This window comes from Rana temporaria, chromosome 1 (assembly GCF_905171775.1).
Source record: "Rana temporaria chromosome 1, aRanTem1.1, whole genome shotgun sequence".
NCBI lineage: Eukaryota > Metazoa > Chordata > Amphibia > Anura > Ranidae > Rana > Rana temporaria.
This window is the reverse complement of record NC_053489.1, coordinates 685,024,973-685,042,365: the sequence shown is the minus strand read 5'-3', so window position 1 is coordinate 685,042,365 and position 17,393 is coordinate 685,024,973. Positions and strand designations below refer to the sequence as shown.

At 46.0% G+C, this 17,393-nt stretch overlaps 1 protein-coding gene across 3 annotated transcripts in view; it reads right to left on the bottom strand.

Annotated features, from left to right (window-relative positions):
- The window catches only part of LOC120924702, a 60,476-nt gene that overhangs the window by 39,456 nt on the left and 3,627 nt on the right, over positions 1-17,393 (bottom strand). For all 3 annotated transcript variants that reach the window (XM_040335716.1, XM_040335715.1, XM_040335714.1), the window contains one exon: positions 7,581-7,631. In XM_040335716.1, the coding sequence (XP_040191650.1) occupies positions 7,581-7,631 (51 nt within the window). The remainder of the gene's footprint in view (positions 1-7,580; positions 7,632-17,393) is intronic.

Genomic DNA, 17,393 nt, shown 5'->3' with positions numbered 1-17,393 from the left:
AATCATGGCTCTCCGTTTTTTGCAAGCTGTGATTGGCCAAGCATGCGGGTCATAGTGCATGCTTGGCCAATCATCAGCCAGCAATGCACTGCGAAGCCGCAGTGCATTATGGGTCGTGACACGCCACTCAAATTTTTGCGCGAACGACCCATAACATTTTCGTATTTCGACGAACGGTCGAACATACGATGTTCGAGACGAACATGGGTTCGACTCGAACACGAAGCTCATCCCTACTCAAAGGTCCAATACTACTAACTGCTGGTCTCAGCTCAAAGGTCCACTATTACCAATTGGTCTTAAATCAAAGGTCCCGATTGCTGGTCTCAGATCAAGGGTGCACTACTCAGATGATGGTAGCTGTCCATCTGGCCAACCAAATCTATATTATCCTTTAACCACTTAAGCCCCGGACCAATACGCTGTCTAAAGACCCAAGGTGTTTTTACAATTTGGCAATACGCTGCTTTAACTGGTAATTGCACGGTCATGCAATGTTGTACCGAAACATTTGGGTTTTTTTTGTGCTATTTTGGCATTCCATGGCCTCCGAAACTGTGATAGGTAGTGAGGAGTGAAATCAAAAATTTACACCCTTAGAAAGCCTGAAGGCGGTGATTGTTTTTTGGGGTCCCGTATGCGGCTAGGCTCCCAAAAAGTCTCACACATGTGGTATTCCCGTACTCAGGAGAAGCAGCAGAATGTATTTTGGGGTGTAATTCCACATATGCCCATGGCATGTTTGAGCAATATATCATTTAGTGACCACTTTGCGCAAAAAAAAAATATATATATATATATATATATATATTTATATTTCCCGCAACTTGGGTCAAAATCTAAAATATTCCATGGACTTAAGATGCCTCTCAGCAAATAGCTTGGGGTGTCTACTTTCCAAAATGGGGTCATTTGGGGGGGTTTTGAATTGTCCTGGCGTTTTATGCACAACAATTAGAAGCTTATGTCACACATCACCCACTCTTCTAACCAATTGAAGAAAAAGCCCTTTCTGACACTGTTTGTTTACATAAAAACATATTATTTTTTTGCAAGAAAGTTAAGTTGAACCCCCAAACATTATATATTTTTTTAAAGCAAAGGCCCTACAGATTAAAATGGTGGGTGTTGCAAAAAAAATTTCCATACAGTATTTGCGCAGCGTTTTTTCAAACGCATTTTTTGGGGAAAAAATACACTTTTTTTATTTTAAAGCACTAAAACACACTATATTGCCCAAATTATTGATGAAATAAAAATTATGATCTTAGGCCGAGTACATGGATACCAAACACGACATACTTTAAAATTGCGCACAAACGCGCAGTGGCGACAAACTACATACATTTTTAAAAGCCTTTAAAAGCCTTTACAGGTTACCACATTAGATTTACAGAGTAGGTCTACTGCTAAAATGACTGCCCTCGATCTGCCCTTCGCGGTGATACCTCACATGCATGGTGCAATTGCTGTTTACATATGACTCCAGACCGACGCTTGCGTTCGCCTTTGCGCAAGAGCAGGGGGGGACAGGGATGCTTTTTTTTATTTTTTTATATATTTATTTTGCTTTTTTTATTTTATTTGTTAACTGTTCCTTCCATTTATTTATTTTTTTACCATTTTTATTGTTATCTCAGGGAATGTAAATATCCCTTATGATAGCAATAGTTAGTGACAGGTACTCTTTTTTTTTTTTTAAATGGGGTCTATTAGACCCTAGATCTTTCCTCTGCCCTCAAAGCATCTGACCACACCAAGATCGGTGTGATAAAATGCTTTCCCATATTCTCAATGGCGCCGTTTATATCTGGGGGGGGGACATTCCCTCCCACTGAATGTAAAAGCAGTCTAGAGGCTAATTAGCCGCTAGGACTGCTTTTACATGAAAGCCGACCGCTGGCTGAAAAGAATGATACCAAGATGATGCCTAAACCCGCAGGCATCATTCTGGTATAACCATTCAAAGTCCAGCAACGTCCAGTACGTTGATGGTTCTTGTTGGACATGTATTGTAATCTTTTTTTTTCCATGCAGCCTGTTGGCTGAACGAAAAAAAGATTGATCGGTGGGTATGCCCACCATTAGAATACCTCCCTTCATCCACCCACTTCTAATGATGGGCATACATGCACCATTTATATATGCCGAAGCATGGGGGCATCCTCCCGCAAAAAAGTTATGCCGCGTACGGTCGGACTTTTCTATGCCGCGTACACACGGTCGGACTTTTCTATGCCGTGTACACATGGTCAGACTTTTCCACAGGAAAGCCTCCGTAGGAATGTCAACCGTATGTACGCGGCATTAGGAGCAAAATCGCTCCTCCGCCCCTAATGCCCCCATGCTCCGGCATATATGCTCTTTTTTGAACTGTAGTGGTGAAATCACCTCCTACAGCATTGGAGTCGCGGCTTTATATATCGTGGGAGCAAACGCTGTTGCTGTCACGCTAAATAAATCCGCACTGCAACTGAATGGCGTACCTGCTAAGCAAATGATGGTTAACATTAAAACAAAGTAACATTCCAGTATAACAGTAAGATCATACCATACCTGCAAAGCAAATACCTATAAAAAAACATAGTAAAAAATAAAACATTTTTTAATGCAACCTGTGCCTAATATATATATATGCCGAAGCATGGGGTCATCCTCCCGCAAAAAAGTTATGCCGCGTACGGTCGGACTTTTCTATGCCGCGTACACACAGTCGGACTTTTCTATGCCGTGTACACATGGTCAGACTTTTCCACGGGAAAGCCTCCGTAGGAATGTCAACCGTATGTACGCGGCATTAGGAGCAAAATCGCTCCTCCGCCCCTGCTGCCCCCATGCTTCGGCATATATGCTCTTTTTTTAACTGTGGTGGTGAAATCACCTCCTACAGCACTGGAGTCGCGGCTTTATATATCGTGGGAGCAAACGCTGTTGCTGTCAAGATAAATAAGTCCGCGCAACAGCTGAATGGCGTACCTGAAAACAGTAAAATAAATTACATACCGGAAAAGCAAGCATGAAAAAACATAACAACAATAAAACTTTGCAGAATAGAATACAGTAAAAAAGAGCAGAACAATAGAGAGAGAATAGAGAGGGAGAGAACAATAAAACGACAACTATTTTTGGTTTTTTTATTTTATATTTTTTTGTGTGTTTTTATTTTTTACTTTTTTTTTTTTTTTTTAACACTTTTTTTTGTAACTGTGAACTGTAACTTCAACTTTTCGGTTCCAGGTTTGGGTCTCTCAAAATGCGATGGCATCTTGGGAGACCCTGTGTAAGTGTGCCTAGCCTGTGAAATGTTTCACCCTACACTAATAATTAACGTGTGTGTGGAAGCGTTCAAAACATTTACCAACACAAAGACCAGGATTGCCAGGACATTTGGGACAAAAATAACGGGTGTCACGCCTAAATCCGCGCTTGGTACAGACACGACATTTTCTTTGGGGGGCTCGTTGGGTAGGGGTACTCTCAAGGACATAAGAAAAATGCCTCTCATGCAGTCGGCTTACTGCATTTGGTAGGGGCTGGTGAGGTACAATACCGCCTGGATACAGGAGTTCTGTGATGATATCCCTCTGGAATTGAAGGAAGGATTCATTCCGTCCTGAAGCTCTGTATAAGACATGAGCATTCAGTAGAGTCAATTGAAATAAATAGAGACACTTTTTTGTACCAGCGTCTCGTCTTACGGGCAATATGATACGGAGCCATTAACTGGTCGTTGAGGTCCACCCCTCCCATATTAAGGTTATATTCGTGGACACAGAGGGGTTTCTCCACAACACCAGTCGCCGTACGAATTTGGACTGTCGTGTCTGCGTGAAGGGTGGTAAGAACGAAAACATTCCTATTGTCCCGCCACTTCACAGCGAGCAAATTTTTACATCTGCAGGAGGCTCTCGCCCCCGGCCTAATACGGGCATCTACAAGCCGCTGGGGAAAGCCCCGGCGATTAGGTCGCACGGTGCCACATGCTCCAATCTGTTGATCAAATAAGTGGCTAAAAAGTGGCGCGCTACTGTAAAAATTGTCCACGTATAAGTGGTACCCCTTTCCGAATAAGGGTGACACCAAGTCCCAAACGATCTTGCCAGCGCTCCCCATGTAATCTGGGCATTCTTCCGGCTCTACCTGACTATCTTTTCCCTCGTAAACCCTAAAGCTCCATGTAGCCTGTGGCCCTGTCACAAAGCTTATAGAGCTTGACCCCGTATCTGGAACGCTTGCTGGGAAGGTACTGTTTGAAAGACAAGCGGCCAGCAAATTTAACCAGGGACTCATCAACGCAAACAACCTGCTGGGGATTAAACAAGGCTGCATAACGTTCGTTGAAATGGTTTACGAGGGGCCGGATTTTGTAGAGCCGGTCAAATTCAGGGTCTCCACGCGGACGACAAAGTGCATTGTCACTGAAATGCAGGAACCGCAGGATCGCCTCGTATCGTTTCCTGGCCATGTGAGCAGAGAACACGGGCATATGGTCAATTGGATGTGTGGACCAATACATCCACAATGACGGAAATTTGTGTATGCCCATGTTGAGGGTAAGGCCCAGAAAGGTCTTAAATTCGGAAACCTCGAGAGGTTTCCATTGTTTGGCAAGGCGAGACTGGGGGTTAGCGGCGATGTAGGTACCAGCATATAAATTAGTCTGGTCCACAATAGATCTATAGAGATCTTCCGTGAAATACAGCGAATAAAAATCAAGTGCCATAAAATTCGCTGTATTCACCTGAATACCGGGTTGGCCAGTGAATGGGGGAAGTACAGGTGCTGTAGAAGTGGTGGGGACCCAATCAGGATAGGCGAATTCTGCAGGAAGGGAACTATGGGCACGACGGGCCTGTCTCTGTCTTCTTCTTGGTGGCAGCGGGACACTACTTGTGCTTGCCACCTCGCCAGCTTGAACTGCACTTATGGGACTCGCCACGTCACCAAGTGTTACTGCAGTGCTGGATAAACGACCAGGGTGTACTAGGCCGCTGGTGCTTGCCAATCCACCAGAAGGAATAGCGGCGCTAGTACTGGATCTCTGCTCCATACAAGGGTCCTGCGGTTCTTGCTGCTCAACAACATCAGAACGGGATCGGGTACGCCTGGCCTTAGCAGGGACCTCAACTTCGTCGTGCGAGCTATCTGACATGGAGCCGCTGTCGTAAACGGGTTCGTATTCTGAGCCAGAATCTGTGAAATGCGTGACCTCCTCCTCTTCACTATCTGACATGCACATGAACTCCAAGGCCTGCTTATCATTGTACATCCGCTTTGCCATTTGGGGCTCTAAATTTAGTGGTACAATGGTAAGGATTCACAGGTAAAAAAAGCACCTGATCTGTAGGAAAGCAAACGTAGAAAACGCTTAAAAAGAAACTGTAAGCGATCGCAGGGATCAGGCCTGTCTCTGCGAACGCTGCAGTTATGTGTCTTGTGTTTTGTAAGTGACAGTGATCGATCGATACTGCACTTGGGTGGGTTGGGCTGGGCAGAGGGGGAAAACGCAGGTGCTAGCGGGTATCTGGGCTGATTCCGCTAACAATGCGTTTTTGGGTACCCTAAACTGCTGGGTACGCTAGTATAGATCTGATCAGATCAGGTATCGATCCGTTCAGATCCTATACCACTAAGGGGGGTGTATGCTTAGCGAGTGGGTTTAAGCGGTACTGGCTCTAACCTAACGCTGCCTGGGGCGACGCAGACCCTGACTGGCGCTAAAATTAAATTTATATCACCCGCCGGGTGATCAGGGGGTTAAACCTATTGGGTTATATACGGCGGGTGCCCTGATGCTATAAACAGCAAACTAACCAACCAGTGTCAACCGTAACACTTATACGGTGATCACTGGTGAAAGGGTTAACTAGGGGGCAATCAGGGGGTTAAAACCTTTATTCGGTAATATATGGGGGTACCTGACGCTTTCTAAAAACCTGGTGGCGAACCTAAAATAACTAAATAACTAACTGGCTAACCGCGTCACCAGTGACACTTATACAGTGATCAGTGGTGAAAGGGTTAACTCTAGGGGCAATCAGGGGTTAAAACCTTTATTTATGGGGGTACCTAACGCTATATAAACCTGGCGGCGAACCTAAAAAAAAACGAACTGCCTAGCGGCAACAGTGACACTAATACAGCGATCAGAAACCGATCGCTTAGTGACACTGGCAATAGGGGTGAAAGGGTTAACTCTAGGGGCAATTAGGGGTTAAACCTTTATTGGGGGGGGGTAGGGGGCTACCCTGGACCTAAAGGGGCCTAAACCTAACTGCCCTGACACTTTTTTCTGTCACACTGACACTAAAAGCAGTGATCAGAAAATAAATGATCACTGCAATCAGTGACACTGTGACAGGGGGTGATCTGGGGGTGCTGGGGGGGTGATCGGGGGGGGTTATGTGCCTATGTGTGCTGTGTCAGTGTGCTGTTGGTGCAACTCACAGTACAGACGTTTTCTCTCCTCTGGAACCGGACGAAAAGACCGCCAGAGGGGAGAAAACGTCACTTCCTCCCTGCCTGTGTTTACAGTTACACAGGCAGGGCGGGCTCAGGTGGAAGCCGATTCGCCGAGGGAGATCGAGAGGGGACGGCTGGAAATCAATAGCCGCCCCGTCCTCCCGGACCTCCCGTACACCGTTCCCGGCCGTCGCATGTACCGGAGGGGGTCCCGATCGGACCCCCCGAACCCGGGAAAGGCGGGGACGTACATGTACGCCCATGTGCCTGTACGTGCCATATTGTGGACGTATATGTACATGCGGGGGTCGGGAACTGGTTAATAAAGGTTAAAGATGGTATTGAGTGGTAGGAATTGGTTGCGGCTCTTTTTGGTTATTCTGCACCTCCAACCTAAATGAGCCAATAAAATAACAAAAAAAGGGTTAACATGGAGGCAGTCTCTCTATCCGTCCCTGTTGGTGGGTCATTGAGTGTTCGGGTGCAGCTATAGAACAAATCAGTGGCATAGCCCGGGTTGCCAGTGCCCATATAGCGCCCTCTAGGATAGGGATGAGCTCAGGCTTGTTCAGACCAACCTGACCAAGCTAGCCCACCTGACATCCATCAAAGCTGAGAGCGAATCATAGGCAGTGGAGACAAAACCCCCTGCCCTGCAGCGGCACATGTGCAAGGGGCGTGTTTCTGGGTGGAAATACCTCTGCTGCCTGTGATTGGCTGTCGGCTATGACAGCTTCTTAGCGCCCCCTAAGAATTTTGTACCCAGGGGGAACAGCCGCACCTGAGATTCTGCCTCGCTAAACCGCTGGGACAAATCACCATAAAAGGCTGAGGGTCTTGAAAATTCAGGTGGGTCATTGGAACACACTAAAGCCACATAGCTTGCCCCCCCCCCCACGTCTCCAAGCTTTGTGATTGGGTAGAAATGGAATGTTGGTCACCTACCTGTCCACCAGCAAGCTCCCAGTATTAGAATGCAGCCCTGTGCTCACAGTGTGGATCTCCCCTCCCCCGATGTGAGTTCTGTTCTGTTGGAGATCACAGGAAGCGAATACAGAGACCGGCTCTGGTACTTCTATTAGCTGCTTTAATATACACAAATTATAAATTGTACTTACCTTCAAAAATATCTGTTACTTTGTCCTTCCAGTCTTGTGATCCGAGTTTATCTGTCAGACGACAAAGAGAGGTCAGCAGCGGTCAAACTTTTCACTTTAATGAGCTCATTACATTAGAATACCGCCCCCTGCAATATAGTCCCACCTGATTGGCTCACCGCTCTGCCCCTCCCCTGCCAAAAATCTGCTGTGAAGGGCATTACAGGAAGCTTTTTTTTTTTTTTTAAATACACATTTTAGGCCTGAAGATTACTTAAAACCCCCAAGACGTTTGATATTTTCTGGAAGCAGAGACCCTTGAGAATAACATAGCGGAACAACTGTTAATCCAATTATTATTTTTAGTATAAAGAAATGAGACTCAGTTTTATTTTAGTGACACAAACACAACATAATACTTGTTGTTTCTTGTAAAACATAAAAGATTTGGTTGCATTGAGTAAATACACCGATCAGCCATAACTTTCTGCAGGCCTCGACAAAATCCGGGCGCCCGGTCGCAATTGCAAAAAGAAATTGTGACCTGGCGCTTGGGGAAGCTTAGGCCTACTACCGGCCGATGCGGGGTAGAGGATTTGTACTAGGAGGGCAAGAGAGAATTAATTCATTAAAAAAAAGCATGGGGTCCCCCCAAATTCAATTACCAGGCCCTTCAGGTCTGGTACGGATATTAAGGGGAACCCCGCCTACAATTTAAAAAAAAATGACGTGGGGTTCCCCCCAAATATCTATTCCAGACCCTTCTGCGTGGGCTCTGGATCTCGGACCTGGATTATCTTCTCATCGCTGGACCCCGGCAGAGAGGAGATCACCCGTCGCAGGATACCGACAACGTTGGAGCGGGGATCGGGGATCGAGAGTGGATTACCATCGCTGGATCATTTTTTTTTTTTTTAACCACTTGACAACTGGGCACTTAAACACCCTTAATAACCAGACCAATTTTCAGCTTTCGGTGCTCTCACATTTTGAATGACAATAACTCAGTCATACAACACTGTAACCAAATGAAATTTTTGTCCTTTTTTTCCCACAAATAGAGCTTTCTTTTGGTGGTATTTGATCACCTCTGCGGTTTTTATTTTTTCCGCTAATAATGAAAAAAGAACGAAAATTTTGTAAAAAAATGAATTTTTTTTCATTTCTATTATAAAATTTTGCAAAAAATGAATTTTTCTTCATAAATTTGGCCTAAAATGTATACTGCTACATATCTTTGGTTAAAAAAAAAAAAAAATTGGGTTATTATTTAGTCTGGGTGAAAGTTATAGGGTCTACAAGCTATGGTACCAATTACTGAAAATTTATCAATTTGATCACATCTGAAGTACTGACGGCCTTTCTCATTTCTTGAGACCCTAACATGCCAGAAAAGTACAAATACCCCCTAAATGACCCCTTTTTGGAAAGAAGACATTCCAAGGTATTTAGAAAGAGGCATGGTGAGTTTTTTGAAGTTGTAATTTTTTCCCACAATTCTTTGCAAAATCAAGGTTTTTTTTTTTTGTTTTTTTTTTCCCACAAAAGTTTCATATTAGCAGGTTATTTCTCGCACACAGCATATTCATACCACAAAATACACCCCAAAACACATTCTGCTATTCCTCCCGAGTATGGTGATACCACATGTGTGAGACTTTTACACAGCATGGCCACATACAGAGGCCCGACATGCAGGGAGCACCATCAGGCGTTCTGGAGCACCCAGACCAGTTCTGACATTTCTCTCCTACATGTAAAAATCATCATTTATTTGCTAGAAAATTACATAGAACCCCAAAACATTATATATGCTTTTTTAGCAAAGACCCTAGAGAATACAATGGCGGTCGTTGCAACTTTTTATCGCGCATGGTATTTGCACAGCAATTTTTCGAACGCATTTTTTTGGGAAATAAAACAGTTTTGTGCTTTTTAAAAAAAAAAACATTAAAGTTAGCCCAATGTTTTTGCATAATATGAAAGACGAAGTTACGCCGAGTAAATAGATACCCAACATGTCACCCTTCAATATTGCACACGCTTGTGGAATGGCGCCAAACTTCGCTACTTAAAAATCCCCATAGGCGACGTTTTAAATGTTTTTACTGGTTACATGTTTTTAGTTACAGAGGAGGTCTGGGGCCAAAATGATTGCTCTCGCTCTAACGTTCGCAGCGATACCCCACATGTGTGGTTTGAACACCGTTTTCATATGTGGGCGGGACTTACGTACACATTCGCTTCTGTATACGAGCACGCGGGAACAGGGGCGCTTTAAATATTTATTTTTTATTTTTATTGTTCATTTTACTTTATTTATTTTAGTTTGACACGTTTTTCCCCAAAAATAAATGTTTTGATCACTTTTATTCCTATTACAAGGAATGTAAACATCCCTTGTAATAGGAATATAGCATGACAGGTCCTCTTTACAGTGAGATGTGGGGTCAATAAGACCCCACATCTCACCTCTAGGCTGGGAAGCCTGAAAAAAAAAAAAAAAAAAAAATGATCCTGGCTTCGATCGCAGCGGTGAGTCAGAAGAAGCACCGGAGGGCGAAGGGAGTGGGGACGTCCACTTTTGCCTCCCGTAAGAACGATCAAGAGGCGGAACAGCCGCCATGATCGTTCTTATGGTGTAGAGAATCGCCGGCTGAAAAAAATGATATCTGAATGATGCCTGTAGCTGCAGGCATCATTTAGATATCCCTGCACAAAGTCAAGGACCTCATATGACGTGGGCGGGAAGTGGTTAAAACACATTTTTTTCCCCAGAGTATTTTCTGGGTATTGCAGAGTATTGGCCGGGGTATTGCAGAGTATTGGTGTTGGGGTATTGCAGAGTATTGGCCGGGGTATTGCAAAGTATTGGCCGGGGTATTGCAAAGTATTGGTGCGGGGGTATTGCAGAGTATTGTGTGGGGGGTATTGCAGAGTATTGTGTGGGGGGTATTGCAGAGTATTGTGTGGGGGTATTGCAGAGTATTGTGTGGGGGGTATTGCAGAGTATTGTGTGGGGGGTATTGCAGAGTATTGTGTGGGGGGTATTGCAGAGTATTGTGTGGGGGGTATTGCAGAGTATTGTGTGGAGGGTATTGCAGAGTATGGTGTGGAGGGTATTGCAGAGTATGGTGCGGGGGTATTGCAGAGTATTGTGCGGGAGGTATTGCAAAGTATTGTGTGGGGGGCATTGCAGAGTATGGCGCAGGGTTTTTGCAGAGTATCGCGCGGGGGGTATTGCAGATTATCGCGCAGGGGGTATTGCAGAGTAATTGCGCAGGGAAGGCAGAGTATTGCAGGGGTTAATGCAGAGTATTGCACAGGGAAGGCAGAGTATTGCAGGGGTTAATGCAGAGTATTGCACAGGGAAGGAAGAGTATTGCAGGGGTTAATGCAGAGTATTGCACAGGGAAGCCAGAGTATTGCAGGGGTTAATGCAGAGTATTGCACAGGGAAGCCAGAGTATTGCAGGGGTTAATGCAGAGTATTGCACAGGGAAGCCAGAGTATTGCAGGGGTTAATGCAGAGTATTGCACAGGGAAGCCAGAGTATTGTAGGGGTTAATGCAGGGATGGCTGAGCAGGGATGGATGGATCTGTGACTGCAATAGTCACAGATCCATCCACAGCGCTGCTGACACCCCGCGCTCCCCCCTCTCACACTGTATCGATCGGTACAGCGAGAGGAGGGAGGAACCGGCGTCATCAAATGACGCCGGTTTGTTTACCTGTGATCGCGCCGTCATTGGACGGCGCGATCACATGGTAAAAGACCGCGGTTGTCGGTCAATTACCGAGATCTGTGTAGCGCCGGGTCTCATAGACCCGGCGCGCACAGAATTTTCAGTGTGCGCGCCCGAGGCGGCGCGCATTACTGCTTCTGGTGGGCGCCGTTAAATAACGGCGACCCCCAGTTAAGCAACCACCTTGCCGCCGTTATATGACGGCGGCTGGTGGTTAAGTGGTTAAAGGACTTTTTTCCACGGTGTCTGTGTGTTTTTTACAATTATTTACACTTCCTTTGTGAAATGGTAGAGGTACAATGTACCCCATTACCAATTCACATAGGGGGGGCCAGGATCTGGGGGTCCCCTTTGTTAAAGGGGTCTTCCAGATTCTGATAAGCCCCCCGCCCGCAGACCCCCACAAGCAAGGGTTGTGGGGATGAGGCCCTTGTCCCCATCAACATGGGGACATCCTCCCCATGTTGAGGACATGTAGCCTTGTACGGTTCAGGAGAGGGGGGCGCTCTTTCGTCCCCCCCTCTTTTCTGCGGCTGGCCAGGTTGCATACTCGGATAAGGGGTCTGATGTGGATTTTTGGGGGAACACCACGTAATTTTTTTTTAAATTGACGGCGGGGTTCCCCTTAATATCCATTCCAGACCTAAAGGGCCTGGTAATGGAATTTGGGGGGACCCCACGCTTTATTTTATATTTTTTTTATGAATGATTTCTCTCTGAATTGCTGGGAGCCGACAATTCATTATAGCCGCAAGTGATTTTAAATGACTTTTTTCCTTCAGAAATGACACTTTGTGCAGAGACAGTTCTAAACACGGGAAACAAGTGCTACTTTACAGGCATACTAGGTACGAAATTTAAAGGAATATTTCACTTTTATTGTTTCACTTTAAGCATTATTAAATTCACTGCACCCGAAAAAACGGCAGTTTTTAAAACTTTTTTTGCATTGATACATGTCCCCTGGGGCAGGACCCGGGTCCCCAAACACTTTTTAGGACAATAACTTGCATATAAACCACTTAAGACCCAGACCTTTAGGCAGCTAAAGGACCTGGCCAGTTTTTGCGATTTGGCACTGCGTCGCTTTAACTGAACTTGCGCGGTCATGCGATGTGGCTCCCAAACAAAATTGGCGTCCTTTTTTCCCCACAAATAGAGCTTTCTTTTGGTGGTATTTGATCACCTCTTCGGTTTTTATTTTTTGCGCTATAAACAAAAATAGAGCGACAATTATGAAAAAAAAGCCGACCTAACTCTGAATCTACGCCGCCGTATGTTTAAGCGTATGCTCAAACAGAGATACGCTTAAACATATCTAAGATACGACGGCTTGCGCCGTTCTATCTTAGATTGCAATGTTTCTGTTGGCCTCTAGATGGCGCTTCCATTGAGGCCGGCGTAGATTATGTAAATGAGGGCATACGCCGATTCACGAACGAACGCAAACGTACGCCAGGCCTACGCCGTTGAATTACGTAGTTTCCGTAAGGGATAGGCCGCCTAAAGTTAGAGCTATGCTCTAGTGGACTAGTAATGTTAAAGTATGGCCGCCGTTCCCGCCGCAAGGTTCTAATTTTTTACGTCGTTTGCGAATCGGGAGTTACGTCGTTTACGTCCACGTCAAAATCAATAGGCCCGTACGGCGTACTTAGTCGCAATGTGCCCTGGGAAATGTAGTCGCCCGCGCATGCGCAGTGTAAAAAAACATAAAAAAAACGTGAGGTCAAGCCTCATTTCCATACAACACGCCCCCCTCCAAGTCATTTGAATTAGGCGCCCTTATGCCTGCTCGTTTTTAGGCTACGCCGCCGTAGATTAGCAGGTAAGTAGATTGAAAATCACTACCAGCCTAACTAATTTACGGCGGTGTAGCCTAAACAGGCTAGGCTAGGCTAGGCCGCCCTAAAGTTAGGCCAATCTACGTGAATCTACCTAAAAATGTTTTCCTCAGTTTAGGCCGATACGTATTCTTCTACCTATTTTTGGTAAAAAAAATTGCAGTAAGCGTTTATCGACTGGTTTGCGCAAAAAAAAATTGTTTTTTTACTACTAATGGCGGCGATCAGTGATTTTTTTCGTGACTGCGACATAATTCGGACAATTTGGACACATTTTTGGGACCATTGTCATTTTCACAGCAAAAAATGCATTAAAAATGCACTGATTACTGTGAATGTCATGTTACATGATATTATTTTTATTATGTACTGTCTCTTTAATGTCTATCTAGTTTGTCTCTTGTGGCATTCCGTAGTTTCCATGCTGCTCAGTCTCCTCCCCCTCTTTTTCTGTATCAGTCATTTTAATGCTGTAATTCATGTGACCTGTATGTATCTTTGTCAGGAATGCTGGTAGATCAGACTGTGTGACCGCACAGAGGAACCAAACAAGGTGAGTAGTGAAATAAAGGTGTTTATTTACAAATGTGTGAACCACCAGTGCACAATAAAACGACAAACAGTATGTACAAATAAAGGGGAATACCGTATTCATAAACGAGCCAAGCCAAGGTCATACACATGGGAGGTCAGTAGATGGGTAAGGATGGGGACAGGAATCAGGACACAAGGGAGGACAAGTCCAGGCAGGGATCAAGGATCAGGTCCAGGGATCAAGTCCAGAAATCAGGGTCAAATACAAGCTCAGGTCCAGGAGGTATGACGATACCAGGGCGAGGAGTGATTACACACGCCGGGTATTTATAGAGGCGTGCTGATTGCATTCAGGTCACACCTGAACGCAGGAAGGGCTGTATGCTCCATACTGTCAAGAACGCCCCGCTGGTGGACGCCAGTACTGCAGCCCAAGGATCACATAATAGTAACACCAGCAGGGGGAACCTTCCCTGACAATCTTCTACCTGCATGGAAGAATCGTTCTTTTACCCGTTGTAACTTGCATTCTACGGATCATACGACGAATAAACATCGCCAGATCTTCTTTCATGTGAGTTGTGACTGAGTAAGCTATCTGGAAAGGTGATTTGGTATGGAAAATCTCTTCAGGGCAATGAGCTCCATGTGCTACTGAAAACCACATTCATAGCCTTTGCAGCTGATTCAGAATAGTGAAAATGACAATTGCAGTTTGGGAGTTAACCACAAGGGGGCGCTGAAGGGGTTAAGTGTGACCTCATTTGTGTTTCTAACTGTAGGGGGGCGTGGCTGTAGGTGTGACGTCATCGATTGAGTTTCCCTATAAAAGGGATCACACGATCAAGGATGCCGCCACAGTGAAGAACGGGGAAGCTGTGTTTACACACAGCTCTCCCCATTCTTCAACTGATCGCGGGACTCCAGCGGCGATCGGGTCCGCGGTCACGGAGCTTCGCGCGCCCACGACCCACGGCTGGGCACTTAAAGAGGATGTACCTGTATGTGCTTGTGCCCAGCCGTGCCATTCTGCCATCGTATATGTGCACGAGGCGGTCCTTAAGCGGTTAACCTTTAAAATTAGCACTTTAGATTTCCATAGACTATAACAGGGTGTTCCGCGGCTATTTGAATTTGCCGCGAACACCCCTAATTGTTCGCTGTTCATCGAACAGGCAATGTCTGAGTAGAACATGAACTCGAAGCTCATCCCTACACTAGAATGGGGGGATTTGGGGGGATTTGGGTGTTCGGAATGAAAAGCTAATATGGTGGGGGGAATTTGTTCTAGAAAGGGGAATCTTGTTGGTGGAGGGGGTGTGTGATAGGATGGTGATTGAGGGTGGGGGAATTTGTGATGGGAGGGGGATTTGGAGTGGAGGGGGGAAATATTTGTGTTTGGGGGGGGGGAATTTGAGGGGTAGAGGATTTGTACTAGGAGGGAAATTTTTTTGTGGGGGATTTGCGCTAGGATGTGGGATTGGGGGAATGAAATATATGATGGGAGGGGCATTAGGAGTGGAGGGGGGGGGGGAGATTTGTGCTCGGATGGGGAAATTTGAGGAGTAGAGGATTTGTACTAGGAGGGCAATTATCTTTTGGGGGGGATTTGTGCTAGGATGGGGAATTGGGGGAGGGAAATTTGTGATGGGAGGGGGATTTGGATTGAAGGAGGGGGAGAAGATTTGTGCTTGGATGGGTAAATTTGAGGGGTAGAGGATTTGTAATAAGAGGACATTTTTTTTGGGGGGGGGGGGGGTTGTGCTAGGATGTGGGATTAGTCGAGTGAAATATATGATGGGAAGGTCATTAGGAGTGGAGGGGGGGGGAGATTTGTGCTCGGATGGGGAAATTTGAGGGGTAGAGGATTTGTAATAAGAGGACATTTTTTTTGGGGGGGGGGGTTGTGCTAGGATGTGGGATTAGTCGAGTGAAATATATGATGGGAAGGTCATTAGGAGTGGAGGGGGGGGAGATTTGTGCTCGGATGGGGAAATTTGAGGAGTAGAGGTTTGTGCTCGGAGACCTAGGAATGATATAAATGTAGGAAAGATTATATTTACACTAGAATGGGGGATTTGGGGGGATTTGGGTGTTCAGATTGAAAAGCTAATATGGTGGGGGGGGGGATTGTTCTAGAAAGGGGAATCTTTTTGGTGGAGGGGGATGTGTGCTATGATGGTGGATTGAGGGTGGGGGAATTTGATCTGGGAAGGGGATATAGAGTGGAGGGGGGGGGGGGGTTTGTGCTTGGAGGGAAAATTTGAGGGGTAGAGGATTTGTACTAGGAGGGCAATTTTTTGGGGGAGGGGGATATGTGCTAGGATGGGGGATTGGGGGAGGGAATTTGTCTTTGCAGGGGAAATTTGAGGGGTAGAGGATTTGTACTAGGAGGGCAATTATCTTTTGGGGGGGATTTGCGCTAGGATGGGGGATTACTGGAGAGGAATTTGTGCTGGGAGGGGGATTTAGAGTGGAGGGGGGGGGGATTTGTGCTTGGAGGGGAAATTTGAGGGGTAGAGGATTTGTACTAGGAGGGCAATTTTTTGGGGGGGGGATTTGTGCTAGGATGAGGGATTGGGGGAGAGGAATGTGTGCTGGGAGGGGGATTTAGAGTGGAGGGGGGGGATTTGTGCTAGGATGGGGGATTGGGGGAGAGGAATGTGTGCTGGGAGGGGGATTTAGAGTGGAGGGGGGGATTTGTGCTAGGATGGGGGATTAGGGGAGAGGAATGTGTGCTGGGAGGGGGATTTAGAGTGGAGGGGGGGGGATTTGTGCTAGGATGGGGGATTGGGGGAGAGGAATTTGTGCTGGGAGGGGGATTTAGAGTGGAGGGGGGGGGGAGGATTTGTGATCAGAGACCTAGGAATGATATAAATGTAGGAAAGATTATATTTACAATGGGGGATTTTGGGGGAGGAGGGTGTTCAGATTGAAAAGCTAATATGGTGGGGGGATTTGTGTTTGGAGGGGAAATTTGGGGGGGGGGGTTGTTCTAGGAAGGAGGATCTTTTTGGTGGACGGGGATGTGTGCTAGGATGGTGGATTGAGGGTGGGAGAATTTGTGATGGGAGGGGGATTTGGAGTGGAGGGGGGTGGGGGGATATTTGTGCTCGGAGGGGAAATTTGAGGGTTAGAGGATTTGTACTAGGGGGGCAATTTTTTATTTTTTTTTGGGGGGGGGGGGGGGTGGAGGGAAATTTGTGATGGGAGAGGGATTTGGATTGGAGGAGGGGGAGAAGATTTGTGCTTGGATGAGGAAATTTGAGGGTTAGAGGATTTGTACTAGGAGGGCAATTTTTCCTGGGGGGGAGGGGGGTTTGTGCTAGGATGGGGAATTGGGGAAGGGAAATTTGTGATGGGAGGGGGATTTGGATTGAAGGAGGGGGGAGATTTGTACTTGGATGGGGAAATTTGAGGAGTAGAGGATTTGTGGGAGGAGACTTGGTAATTATATAAATTAAGGAAAGATTATATTTAATACTGTAATGTGATCATGTGGGTGAGGGGGGAGGGGGGAAGGTGATATTTAAGGCGGAAGTAAACCCATCCATTTAACAGTTTCAAAATGCAGTTACATTTCCGGCATGCCGGGATTGCTAACTGTCCCATTGGCTGCGCTCTCAACCAAACTGTCAAACCATCCAATTGCTGGTGTCATAACTGATCACATGTGCAGCACCATGGCAGTTGAAGATAAAACATAGGCCAAGA